General features: G+C 56.7%; 2 protein-coding genes across 4 annotated transcripts in view; one reads left to right on the top strand and one right to left on the bottom strand.

Moving 5' to 3' along the window:
* The window catches only part of LOC309856882 (uncharacterized protein), a 433,358-nt gene that overhangs the window by 400,778 nt on the left and 19,314 nt on the right, over nt 1-13,266 (top strand). The gene's annotated exons all lie outside the window — the stretch shown is intronic.
* LOC309856863 (anosmin-1-like) overlaps nt 7,075-13,266 on the bottom strand; it is a 171,623-nt gene continuing 165,431 nt past the window's right edge. The window contains exons 11-14 of the mRNA XM_082718627.1: nt 11,847-12,018; nt 10,680-10,900; nt 9,306-9,447; nt 7,075-8,266 (exon numbers count right to left, since the gene is read on the bottom strand). Coding sequence (XP_082574753.1) covers nt 8,208-8,266; nt 9,306-9,447; nt 10,680-10,900; nt 11,847-12,018 — 594 coding nt within the window. The 3' untranslated portion in view covers nt 7,075-8,207. The remainder of the gene's footprint in view (nt 8,267-9,305; nt 9,448-10,679; nt 10,901-11,846; nt 12,019-13,266) is intronic.

Genomic DNA, 13,266 nt, shown 5'->3' with positions numbered 1-13,266 from the left:
TGCTCAACTCCCTGCCCAGGCATCTTCCTATTTCCTTTTTTCCCAGGCACCGAGGGGACGGGGAAGAGGGTCACGGCAGACGAGGCAAGAGGGCTCATGGCCCTGAGAACCCTCGGGTTGTCTGCTTTCCCCCAGATGAGTTCCCCGTTCTGATCAAAGACACTTGAGGGTCGTTAGGGGAAGCACGGGGTGTCGAGAGCACCGTGGCACACCACCACGTAACTCGAAGGGGGCCGTCCTGGAAAGCTCCAGAAAGCAGTAGTAAGATCCTCTCTGTCTGCTCGCCGCCGTGGCTCACTCCTGGTTTGCGCTGTGCAGCCACAGCGCTGGCCCTTGGTGGCCCATCTTTCTGTTCCTTCCACTGGTGGTGGGATAAAGAGGAACATGGCGTCCGTAAGGGATGGGGAGCCCGGCTGTGGTGTCCTCAGAGTTCTTTTGAACGTGGTGGACCGTGACTTCCTCTTCGCTCCCTGTCTCTGTCCCGAGGAGGACTTGCCCTTTGGGGCTTTGTGTTTGACTCTGTTGGTGCTTTGGGCGGTGCCGGTTTAAACACCGACAAGGGTGTCCTGTTGATAGTTAGGGCTGTGTGAGTGGGTTTTTTAAGGAGAGGTCGACTGGGACACAAATGAATGTGTTGGAGTTGGGCACAAGATAGTGTGTTTGGGGAAAACCGGATCAACATTTCCCTCTGAAGAGTCAAGAGTCTGGTTGTGGTTGGTTGGTTTGCGTGTTCATTTATTCTGTTTTTCAGACTGCACCTGTGTGAAACTTTGTGATGATATTTGTCTTTCTCTGACGTACTCTCCCCAGCGCTGTACCCTCTAGATCCACCCATGTCTTTGCAAATGGTGTGATTTTGTTTGTCGTTATGGTGAATAATGTTGTACGGTATACAGACTCCCCATCTTCTTTCTCTGTGCATCATACCCGTGGACATAGGACTTGTTCCCATCAATGGCTGCTGTCGGTACTGCTGCATTAAACACGCAGGCGCATCTGCTTTTCAATTACCGTTTCTGAATTCTTTTGGTGCATGCCCATTAGTGCAAGGGCTGCATCAGATGGTAGTTCCATTTTTAGGTTTTTGGGGAGGAACCTCCATACTGTTCTCTGCAGCAGCTGTGCCAGGTTGCAACCCACCAGCAGTGCACGAGCTCCCCTTTCCCTGCACGCTCGCCGACACCTGCTGTCTCCCCCGTTGTTGGTTTCAGCCACTCTGACAAGTGTGAGGTCGTATGTCTTCATGGTTTGATTTGCATTTCCCTGACGCCAAGTGACATTGAGCATCTTTGCCTGTGTCTGTCGGCCGTCTGGATGTTTTCTTGGAGGAAAGGTCTGTTCTTGTCTTCTGTGCATTTTTAAGTGGAGAATTTGGGGGGGGGTGTCAATGTTTGGTTATATGTTATTTATATATTTTGGATCCTAACCCTTTATCCAGTATGTCATTTGCGAGTATTTTCTCCCATCCCGTGGGTGGCCTTCTAGTTTTGTTGGTGGTTTCCTTTGCTCTGTAGAAGCTGTTTATTTGGCTGATGTCCCAGTAGTTTATTTTTGGTTTCGTTTCCTTCGCCTCGGGAGACCTGCCTAGAAAAATGTCACGACTGCCAATGGCAGAGAGATGACGGCCAGTGCTCTGTTCTAGGATTGTTACGGTTCCAGGGCTGCCATATAGATCCTTAACCCACCGTGAGTGTATTTCGTGTCTGGCGTAAGATCGTGGTGCAGGTTCATTGTTCTGCATTGATCTGTAAGATCGTGTCCAGGAGCATTCTTCTGCAAGCCCCATTGTTCTGCCGGCCAGTTTTCCCAGCACCACTGGTGGAAGAGACGGCCCTTTTCCCATTGCACGTTCTCGCCTTCTTTGTCGAAGGTGATGAGTATACAGTTGTGGGTTCATTTCTGGGCACTCTGTTCTGTTCTTCTCTGTGTGTGTTTCTGTGCCGGTATCACATAGTTTTGGTGACTACAGCTTTGTAGTCTAGAAATCTGGGATCATGATACCTCCAGTTGTGTTCTTCCTTTTCAAGATGGCTTTCGCTATTCAGGATCTTTTGTTGGTTTCGTAAAAAACCATAGGATTGTTCTAACTCTGAAAAATGCTGTTGGCATTTTGGTAGGGATTGCATTAACTCTGCAGATTGCTTTGGAGAGTGTGGCTAGCTTCACAGTGTTTGTTCTTACAACCCATGAACATGGAGTATCTTCCCATTTGTCTGTGGCTCTCTTCAATTTCTTTCATCAGAGTTTTATACTTTGCAGAGTACAGACCGTTCTCTGTTGCTTCAGTTTATTCCCGGCGTTTTATATTTTTGGTGCACTCGTAAATGGGATTGTTCTCTTAATTCCTCTTTCTGCTATTTCATTATTAATGCACAGACCTGAAAAGGATTTCTGTATATTGACTTTGTACCCTACGATCTTACTGAATTCTCTTCTCAGTTCTAGTAGTTTTTTGGAGGATTCTTTACGGTTCTCTCGATACAGCATCATGTCGTCTGCAGGTGGGGAACGTTTGACTTCTTCCTCGGGTGCCTGGGGGGCTCCGTCGGTTAGGGTTAGGGCTAGGGTTGATTTTGGCTGAGGTCATCATCTCAGGGTCCTGAGGTCAAGCTCCAGACTGGGCTGTGTGCTCAGTGGGGAGTCGGCTTCAGACTGTCTTCCTATCTGCCCCTCCCACCGGGCTCTCCCTCTGTCTCTCTCTCTCAAATATATAAGTGAATATATTTTTTAAAGTTTTACTTCTTTCTTACCAATCCAGATATCTTTTATTTCTTTTTCTTTTTTATAAATTTATTATTATGTTCGATGAGCCAACATAGAGTACATCGTTAGTTTTTGCTGTAGCGTTCAACAGTTCGTTAGCTGCGTGTAACACCCAGTACGCATCACCACAGCTGCTCTCCTGAGCACCCATCACCCGGTGACCCATCCCCAACCCTCCCTTCTGGAACCCTCATTCTGGTTCCCAAGAGTCCAGAGTCTCTCATGGTTTGTCTCCTTCTCTGATTTCTTCCCATTCAGTTTTTCCTCCCTTCTCCTGTGGTCCTCTGCACTATTCCTAATGTTCCACACATGAGTGAAACCATATGATAATGGTCTTTCTCTGCTTGACTTATTTCACTCAGCATGATCTCCTCCAGTCCCGTCCACATCAGTGCAAATGGTGGGTGTTCATCCTTTTTGATGGCTGAGTAATATTCCATAGTGTAGATGGACCACATCTTCTTTATCCATTCATCTGTTGAAGGGCATCTTGGTTCCTTCCACAGTTGGGCTATTATTTCTCTTGACTGGTTGCTGTGGCCAGGACTTCTAATACTGTGTTGGAGAAAGGTGGTAAGAGTGAGCATTCTTGTATTATTCCTGATCTTAGGGGAGAAGCTCTCTGGTTTTTCCCATTGAGTGTAATGTTAGCTGTGGGATTTCCATAGATGGCCTTTATTATGTTCAGGTACGTGCTCTCTAAACCTGCTTTGTTGAGGGGTTTTGTAGTGAGTGGAGGTTGTACTTTGTCAAATGCTTTTTATGCATCTATTGAAATGACCTTATGGTTTTTACACTTTATTTTGTTGATGTGATGAATCGCATGGATTCACGTGGCGCAAACAGGCCCACGTGCCGGTGAGGATAGGTGTGATGAGGCTGCCACGGGGAAATGTGAGCACGTGTGTGACCCTGCGTGGGGCCCGCCCGCACCCTCTGACCCTGGCTCGTGGCCCTGGCTCCCCGCGTCTCACGGTCTCCACTTACCGCCTTCTGTTGTCCGGTCGCTGCGTCTGCCGGTCCCGTGTCCGCCTTGTAGGATGAGAACCATTGCAACAGGGGCTTTCCCTCTGCGGGCAGGTGCCCCCCGGAACGGGACCAGGTGCCCGGCGGAACCGGAGACGTGGCTCTCGGAAATGTACAATCATGTGGGGGACTGTGCAGGGGAGAGCAGGTCCCACCTCCCCGGGGTCACCCCCTGGGGCTCCTCAGGTTTCTGGGGCGGCGTCCGGCTCATTCCTCGCTGATGCCCCAGCGGCAAAGCAGGAACTCCTGGGGGGGGAGTGGGCTGGGGGGCTCCGTCTGCTAAGCATCTGACGGGTGGTTTCTGCTCGGGTCGTGACCTCAGGGTCGTGAGATGGAGCCCCGCGTCGGGCTCTGCAGGGACTTGGCTTGATTCTGTCTCCCTCTAGCCCTCCCCCGACTCCTGCCCGAGCGGGCACATTCTCTCAGACCAATCTTTTTAAAAACCCCACGGAAGCCATCAGCAATACCAGCCCTCGGTGAATCAGATGGAAGGTCGCCCCCGTGGTGATTCTCAGGGCGCACGCACGTTCGCGAGGAGGGCACGCACCGCCCCCACCGTCCGTTCCTACCGACTTGTTGAGTCTCCCTGGGAATGCAGGGCAAATGTGGAAAGTAAAAGTCTTTTCTTTTCTTTTTTTTTTTTCCATAAAGAAATGAGTCCAGTCCACTGGGCGGGTTTAAGGATCCTTTATTACTGAATCAGTATGTACAGAAAACCCTCACGTGAAAACAATGAGTCACAGGGTAGCAGACTATGTACAATACTTTTCCGTTTTTACAAAATTTTTTACAAGATTACTTCTCTCTGAATAGCACGACAGACACACACAAAAATCGAACTTTTTTTTTTTTTTTTATTACAGCGATAAATAAATATTGACTTGACATGACCAATAGAAGAGACGAGGTCTCTCCAGGCCATGGGGATGAGAAGGTAGCTGCTGCGTCAGCCGTACGCGACAGCATCGTTAACGAAGGAAGTAGCGGTCCGTTACAGACAGACCTCGGTTAATCACTCTGTAAATGGTGTAACTTGCTACAAGACTCAGGACAGGGGAGACACGGAGTCCGGCCATGCACAACCGTAGGTAAGCGTCAGCGTCGTCACGCAGCTATTACTTTAAGTGAACTGTAAGTACATGCAACACGTATTTAGGCTTCGTGTGCTGGCGACAGCGCGAGAGTTTGTGTAACGAGGCAGAACTATTTGCAATCATGGGAATGAGTCGTTAGTCAATCCATGGCCCACGGCGTAGGAAAGGGCATTAAATAAATAAGTCATTATCGTTAGAGATGCCGACCGATAGGATGGATTAAATATCTATGCTCGGGTGACAGACAGACACGTGCGCACTCGGTCTACCCATCAGGTTTTTCAGGGACGTGGTTCAGAGACATAATTCAGGGCTTTGCAGTCCAGTTCCCAGCCTGGCTCCCGGGACAGACTCCTGGGCTCCTGGGTCCTGCAGACAAGGCAGGTTCTCCCGAGTTTAGTAAATTGCACCCCGTCTCTGGTGCACGGATTCTCAGCGGGGACGGGGGACCTCATCCCCCAGGGGCATGTGGGCAGCGTGTGAATGGTGGATGGTCGCAACACGGGAGGGTGCTCTCGGCACATGGTGGGTGAGTCCAGGGCCACCACTCGGTGCTCTACGGGGCTCATGGTGCCCTGGACACAGACTTTTCTGCACACTTACAGGTTCATCTAGGTTCCCAGCATTATGGGCGCGTCTTTACACTTGAACTTTGCTTAATCGTCTTTCACCGTCTCTAATATGACCCAGTGACACCACGAAGGACTCGAAAGGGCACACGCTCCCGTAAGAGGCACGTGCGGAGCCCCCGCTGGAAGGGCAGGGAGCGGGTCCCTTCCCCAGAGAGACCGCGGGCGGCAGGCAGACAGGGAGGAACTGTGGTGAGTATGGACTTAACCCCTGGGATCTCAGCACGTGGCATTCTCAATGGGCTCAATTGTTAAGACTAAGTATTCTCCCCGAATGTATTTTTTCTCCTATGAGAGAGACGCGTTTCGTTTTCATAAGACGTATTGGAGACGGGCCACGAACAGTGTTTAGAGAAAACAACGCATAGTGTGTATTCTTTTCGTTAGGGCGCTCAAATTTTTAAAATCAAAGAAAAAAATGTAATTATATCATGGCCAACGTGCATATTATTGAAGGTCACTGGAATTCATAAACTCCTGTGTCCTTGATCATCTAATTAATATTTTTTCCCAATAATGTGAAAAATTAAAATTTTGTTATCGCAAAGTCCGATGCTCACAGGAGAGGCTTTCAAGTTTAAAGGAGGCTCCAAGCTTTAGAATCTTCCAGACTGAAAATGTGTTTTCTCATTGTCTATTGCCCAAGAGACAGATAACGAAACTTCATAAACTCAAGCTTACAGAGTTTTGAACGATACAACGGCACAAACATTTGGGGACACAAATACTGGATTTGTTCATGACAAGTTCAGGGTAAAGATAACCTTGTGGCCAATATTCGATGTCTTTGTTGGTGAAAATTTGAGAACTGGACATTCAGATGCGGCTCCTGGCACTGGCTGAGTCCTGGCTTCCGTGAAGGTCCCTGTGCGGCTGGTTCCTGCTCAGGCGGTTGGAAACAAGCGGTGCTCCTGTTCGTTCCGTGGGGAAGCAGGCGACTTCGGGGCACGTCGTGCGGCCCGTCCCGGCTGCGTCAGGAGCCGTGCTGGAGCACCGGGAAGCCCGGACACCTTCGGGCAGGCCTTTCCCACGGGCGTCCCTGGTGCGGAGCTGCAGAACACCGCGTGCGTCCTTGCCGGAAGTCTTGGCTGCACAGCAGACCGTTTCTACTCTGTTTCCACATGTCCATGCGGACAGACCGCGTTTCCCAAACATTCGCATCCTTCTGATCATAAAAACACTCCGTCTCGGTTTTCTAGCACGTTTGCCTTCAGAACTCACGGGTGGAGGAGTTCCGAGCCGTCCCTGCGTCCGCGCGCTTCCAGAAGCCCACAAGTACCCGGTGCCAGGCGCACAGCCCAGGAGTGCGGCCCGAGAGCTCTCCCCGGCCACGGGGATGCGCAGAGGGAGGAGGAAGCCCTTCCTGCAAGACGCCGGGAGGTGGCTACGCTGCACTTTCCTCCCGGAGTGAGCGCCGGCGGCAGACACCGGACCCCACGGGACCCTCCTAGTTACGAGAACCGGGTCTGTCTGCACCACAGGGAGCTGTCACAGTGAAGGTGTGTGTGTGTGTGTCTGTGCACGCTTGCACGCACGCACACACACACACACACACACACATGGCATGTGCGGACGTTCCCTCAAGGAGAGCCTGGATGAGACTCAGCATTTCGGGGTCGAAGGCTGCGCCGGTGCTCGCTGACCCGCGCTGGGAAGGCTGGTTTGGAGCCAGGTGGCGCCACGGGACGGATTCGGAAGAATAAAGGCAGGTGAAGCGCTCTCCTCTCCCCGACCGGCCCTGTCCCACGTTACCGAGAATGTTCCAGCGTTCGCTTCGCTTCCTGGGATGAAGGAAAGGCGAATCTGGGGAAAGAGCGCACGACACTCCACAGCTGGGATTCTCTCTTGAAGCGGGAGCTTTCGTACATCTTGAGATGCACGACGCGGTGAAACAAAGGAGCGCGGCAGCTCCTTTCTGCGCGGAGGGAAGGGAAATTGGAACTAAGAAAATGTATCCGGGAGGCCTGTCCTGTTCTAGGAGGAAGCAGGAAAACGCATCCCCAGGAAAGGATTCTGATTGCTCCACGGGCGACGGACAGCAGCGAACTCGCTGGACGCGGCCTGCTCCAGAGCCCCTCGTGAGACACGGGTCGCACACGCGCCGCTCGTTTGGCCTGGTGCGAACGGGGCCTGGGCTGCGGGTGTGGACGGTGGTGGCCGGAACTGACCGCTGTGTACTGGAGGTTGGGAGGAAGTCCCGCGGTTCGAATCGTCGGAGAAGCGCTGTGACTACGTCGGGCTTGCAGACGGCGTCCCCTTACGTGATTTTGCAAATCAAAGCAATCATTGAACTTTTAAAAACGTTTTATTGATGGACGTCACGCTCGGTACGAGTGTGCCCTGCATGTGTGTTACACGGATGTGTTCCGGGCATGCGCGGCTCCGGGTCCGGGAGCTCTCGCTGTGCGGCCGTCCCGTGGAGATCCCGACGGTGTGTGCGCCGATGGGGGTGCGGGGATGTCCTGCGTGGGGGCCTCGCCATTTCCTCCATGCCGGGAAGTGGTGTCCACCCCCACCGGTGGCCGTGCGTCACTCCTTTCCACCTGCGTAGAGATGGGCAGAGGGACCCAGGGCACAAGGTCACACGGGAGAGGGAGGTCATGCGGGGCGCCCGCGGCCCTTGCAGCCGTGCGTCGACGCCGCGCAGCTCCACCCGCCGGCTCGTTCCGTGATTCTCAGACGCTGTTGGAACCGTTTAGTGTCTTTCTGGAGAAGGCGGGTGGTGGTGGGGATGCCGAGCTCTCAGATGGGGTCCTGGAGGGGGGACAGGACACACGGGTCAGTCATGGTGCGCTACGGGAAGCAGGGGCTGGCGGGGACAGCGTCCGACCCCCAGAGAGCTCCCGCCTGCAGCCGCGTCTCTCCTGCTCGGACTCGGACGCCCCTGCCGCCCCTTCCCTCCTGCCTTCCGCCCCGATGTCCGTAAGATCCCGGGAGGAACGGGACAAGCCCGCTTCCTGCGTCTCAGTTCAGAAGCCAGCCCGGTCCTTCCCGGTCCTCAGGACAGAAACACGTCACCGCTTCCGTCCGAGACCCAGTGTCGGAGGAGGAGCCGTGGGACAGCACGGCCCGACGGCACAGGGCAGGGCCGCTCTGCTCGCCCGTCCTCAGCGCGGTCCGCGTCCCCGCAGGTGTGCCCAGTGACGGACGCACTCGTGCTTCTGCGGTCCTAAAGGCAGAGGCAGGAGTGCATCTCCGTTCTCTTCCCAACACACAGACCTTTGGGTCCCGCTTTTATGTGCAGCTGGGGACGATGACGCACGTGATTGAAAAGTCGGCAAGAGCCTCACTGTCTCGAAACAGTGGGTGACGGTTTTCTCCTTAACCCGGAGCCGACTCGGATCCATGTGGGTCGTACGGTGAAGCAAGCTCACGGAGTGTGTCCGGGCAGACCTGTGTACTACCGTCGTCCTCCCCAGATTCACTTCCTAGACCGCCAGATTGGAAAATCTTCATTTTTTAAAATTTAAAAATTTAAATTTTAAATGTTAAATTTGAAAAATATTCCCGGATCACAGAGGGTGACAGACGTTCTTCCCCTGGACGTACTCACGGGGTGACAGGGAAGAAGCGTGACGTGTGGAGACCAGGGCAGGCCCCAGGAGGAAAGCGCGGCGGGCCGGGAGCGAGCGCAGAAGCCGCAGCCGCACACCCGCGCCAGCACCGTGCGACGGCGTCCGGCCCGCAGACACTCGTGGGAGACGGTTCCGGGTCCGGAGAACCCAGAGCCCGGGGACCGGCGCCAAGCTTAGTGTCTCCTGCAGACCGTGGCCCGTGCGTGTCCCCGACTCACTGTGCGCGGAGGGCGGCGTGAGGTCGGGCGTCCAGAAGGTTTTGATGGTGGCCGGGCCTTCGCCTCCCGCGGTCAGCACCTGCACTTCCAGTCGGTACAGCGTGGACGGTCTCAGGTTGGGCACCGCGAGGACGTAATGGTCCTGGGAGCCACACGAAACGAGACGCTCGTCAGTGAGACCGTTCCAGAACAGGCACGGGGACACGCGTCCTCTGAGCGGCTCCTCCCCGGCGGAGAGCAGGCAGGGGTGCGTGCGTGGAGAGGGGCGGGCGTGAGCGCGCAGAGAAGGGCAGAGGTGGGCGCTCGGAGGGGGCGGGGGTGGCTGTGCAGAGAAGGGCACGTGTGAGCCCAGGGACAAGGGCAGGCGTGGGGGTGCGGAGAGGGACAGAGGGGAGGCACGGACAGGGGCAGGGGGGAGCGGGGGGAGGGTAGAGCGGCAGGGGGGAGTGCCCAGAGAGGAGAGTGGCAGGGTGAGCACAGGCACGGGTGGCCGTTGCGTCTGCTGCCCCCCGTGCCCGTGGAGCCGTCTGCCGCGTCTCCCCCCCACGCCCCGGGCTGGGCAGCCCCACGCTTGGCCGGGAAGGGCCGTGGGGAGGGGCCGGTTCTCAGGCTCGCCCTTGGGATTTCATTTTTTCCTCCTTAACGTAAGACTTTCCCATGGTTGAAAGTGGTCTTCTGCCCGTCTTGTGGTGTGAATTCCTGATAATCCAAATTTCAGGGAACGAGCCAACGGTTTCCCTCAACACACAGTGCCCATGACTGAAAATGTTTATTTTTATGCCAACACATTCTTCTCAAAATTCAATAAAACCTAATACATTCATAGAATAACTACTTTCTAATTCCAAGGAATTTTTCCTTCCGGACTTAAGGTTTTTTCTTTCTTTCTTTTGGGAGCCAGAGTTGGATATCCTAAGGGCATTTTTGGAGGGAGTGAAAGCCCACACATGGGTTTTTTTTCCCAAGCCAAGGAATTAAGTGGCCTGGAAGACAGGCCAGCGCTTTATGGGCTCGAGCCAAATGTGAACCGGGAAAGGGGGAGAAACAACAGGCTTCCTCTAGCTGGTTTCCCCCCCGTTTAACACTTCAAACAGCGCACGTCCGCTCGGACCGCAGCGACATGGGTTCACAGACTGTTCAGTCACTTGCCTACGACCCAGGCCGGGGCTGCCGAGGCTCAGGGCTCACGGACCGGACGGCTGGCCCTGCTCCCGGCGGCCCCTTGTCCTGACCCCCTCCAGCACCCTCCTCCGGCCCGCGGGGGAAGGCGCGGCAGGGAGGCTCGGTGGCCGGCAGGCGGCCTGGCGGCAGGACCCCGCGGGCGGCCGGCAGGACGGGGCCGGCGGCGACACGGGGAGCAGAGCGGGCACCTACCGAAGGCAGGATCTGCGAGCGGGAGATGATGCTGTTGGGTAAGCTGTTCTGTCTGCTCTCGGTCGTGACCTCGGCCCAGGTCACTTGGAAGCCGGTCATGGGCTGGTAGAGGTTGGCCTTGGCCATCTTCCAGGAGAAGTGGGCCGTGATGTTGGCGTCCTGGACGACGAAGGAGGCAGAGAGGTTTTCGGGCTTGGCGAGCACTTTGGCCGTCACGTGACCTGGGGAGAGGGGGAGAGGGGGCCCGCGTGAGGCTGCCGGACGGACACGGACAACAGGGCCCATCTGCACACACCGCGGGCCCTGCGGGCGGCGAACCCAAAAGGAGGCACAGGCAGGCTGAGCTGGGCCTCCACGCACGGCTTCTGGAAACCACCTTTTTTGCCCTCCGGGGACGGTCTGTGAGTCAGAGTCGCTCTTTCCCTGCAGCTGCGTGCTGGAGCTTTGGGAAGTCTTTCCTGAGCCCTGCTTTGGGGGCGGACGAGGGAATTCTGCCGTGTGGTGTGGCCCGGCTGCCGCTCCGAGAGCGGAGGTGACCACGGCGACAAGGGCAGACAGTGAAGTGATGATGGGACGTCGTGCCGCGTCGCTCGGGGGAGCTCAGGGGGCCGCCAGGGAGCGGTGCGGCTGCCGGGAGGGATGTGCGCAGACTCGGGGTTTGGTGCGTGGCCGGGCACAGGGCGTAAAGGCAGCTGGTGCGGCAAGGGGCCGGGAGAGAAACGGAATAGTGCGGTGTCGCCGAAGCCCGCGGTACGGGAAACTTTCCTTCGTTCCCAGCGGGCAGGGCCGCGAGTGTGGGACCTCGTCCCAGGCCTGGGACAACGGAACCATGACGTGTCTAGCTGTGAGCACATCAGCGCCTGAATGGGGCCACCGGACGGCCATCCGGAAGACGGCAGCTTTCGGCGGGTGCGGCCCGCAGAACCGGTTCGCGATAGTGTTCTGAGTGCCGCCAGCATCCTAGAGCGCGCCTGGAAGCTGGGGGGAGACGCGCCGGCTGTCCGGGGCAGCTGAGTGGGGGGCAGGAGACGCGTCTGGCTCTCCGGGGCAGGTACTGGCGGGGACGGGGTGTATCTGGGTCTCTGGGCAGCTAACATGGGGGGCAGGGAAGGGACAGAAAGAGACGCACCGGGTCTCCGGGGCAGCTGAGGGGGGCGAGAGACGCACCTGGCTCTCCGGGGCAGCTAACGGGCTTGTGGCTCTTCCCCTTCAGGGCGGAGCAGGGCGGCGTCGTAAAGAACACCGTCTCTGCCTTCAGGCGGCCGGCGGGTCGCGTGGGCTGCACGGTCACCTTGTATTTGCAGGAGAACGACAGATCTTGAAGAATGATGTAATTGTCCTAAGAGCAGGAGAAAGAGAAGATGCTGCAAGAAGTCTCCTTGGGGACACACGCCCGGCAGGAGCTGAAACCCTAGAGCGACAAGGGCGACGTCCTCTGCACGCAGCGTGCGCGATGTGGCTTTTACACACAGCAGAGAAGCGGCCGGGTCCCCGTTGGGACGAAGGCCCACCGCCCCCTCCACCTCGGGCATGGAAGACACCCCTGGACTTGGGCAGGACCGCGGCGCCTTCCGAGCAGGCCTGACGCAACCGCAAGCACCAGTGTCCGTGGTTGGAACAGGACGGAACGGGGAACTCGGGCTTCTCTGGGATCCGAGCCCGATGCCCTCGAGGGAAAGACGCAGACGCGACCCCTGTCCGGGCGTGCAGGACCGGCCCTGCGAGAGCCGCGTGGGCCAGGCGGGCGCGCACCCCGGGAGGGCGGGACAAGCCGAGGCTCCGCCCACTCCGCCCCTCGCGGAGTCCCGAGTCCAGGAGCCCCGGGGTGCGCACGGAGTGGGGTGCGCACGACGGGGGAGGGGAGGGGCTGGCCCTGATCGCGGGGCAGTGCGCACCCCGGAATTCAGGGCCCCGCGCACCTGCAGAGTAGCAGGGGGCTTCGCAGGCCTGCGGCGTCGTGGGGGACAGAAATGCTTTCCTGCGGGAGTGGGATCGCACCCTCCCTGGGAACACGCTGCAGTCCCGACCCGCCAAGGTCAGCGCTGGGCAGCTCTTTCGGAACGCTTCCAGCGGGCGTGGGAGGCAGACCTCGAGAGCACGAGGTGGACTCCCGGCCGCCCCCTCCTAACTGCAAACCAGGCGCCTACAAGCTGTTTACAGACGGCGGAGGCCAGCGGCAGCGTCTAGCAGGCGGCAGCGTGATGCCCACTTCTCTGGGACACACGTCCAGGTCCAGGTCCGTCTTCCCTTTGGGGTTTGCGGAGGGGAGAAGGCAAGCTTGGCTGCACCCAGGGAACAAGGCAGATCCCCGACCACGGCAAGGCGCACCGGGAACACTAGGGAAAGCCTCGCCGGTGCGCACAAGAACAGGAACAGACCCTGCTTCGGTCCTGCCTCCCTGCGGTCCGAGTAGGCTTCCCTTGGACCGATGCCATTCTTTCTCTGTTACCCCGGGCCCCAAACTTTGGAAGCAGCCTACCACGGGCGTGCTTTGGGACAAGTCAAATCTGGTAAAAATCTATATTTCTGCAGATCCGCTGACTTGTGTTATCTCACTTTATCTTAAAGTCATGTGATCCGATTGGAT

This window comes from Mustela nivalis, assembly GCF_964662115.1.
Source record: "Mustela nivalis genome assembly, chromosome: Y".
NCBI classification, from domain to species: domain Eukaryota; kingdom Metazoa; phylum Chordata; class Mammalia; order Carnivora; family Mustelidae; genus Mustela; species Mustela nivalis.
This window is presented reverse-complemented; position numbering and strand designations above follow the sequence as displayed.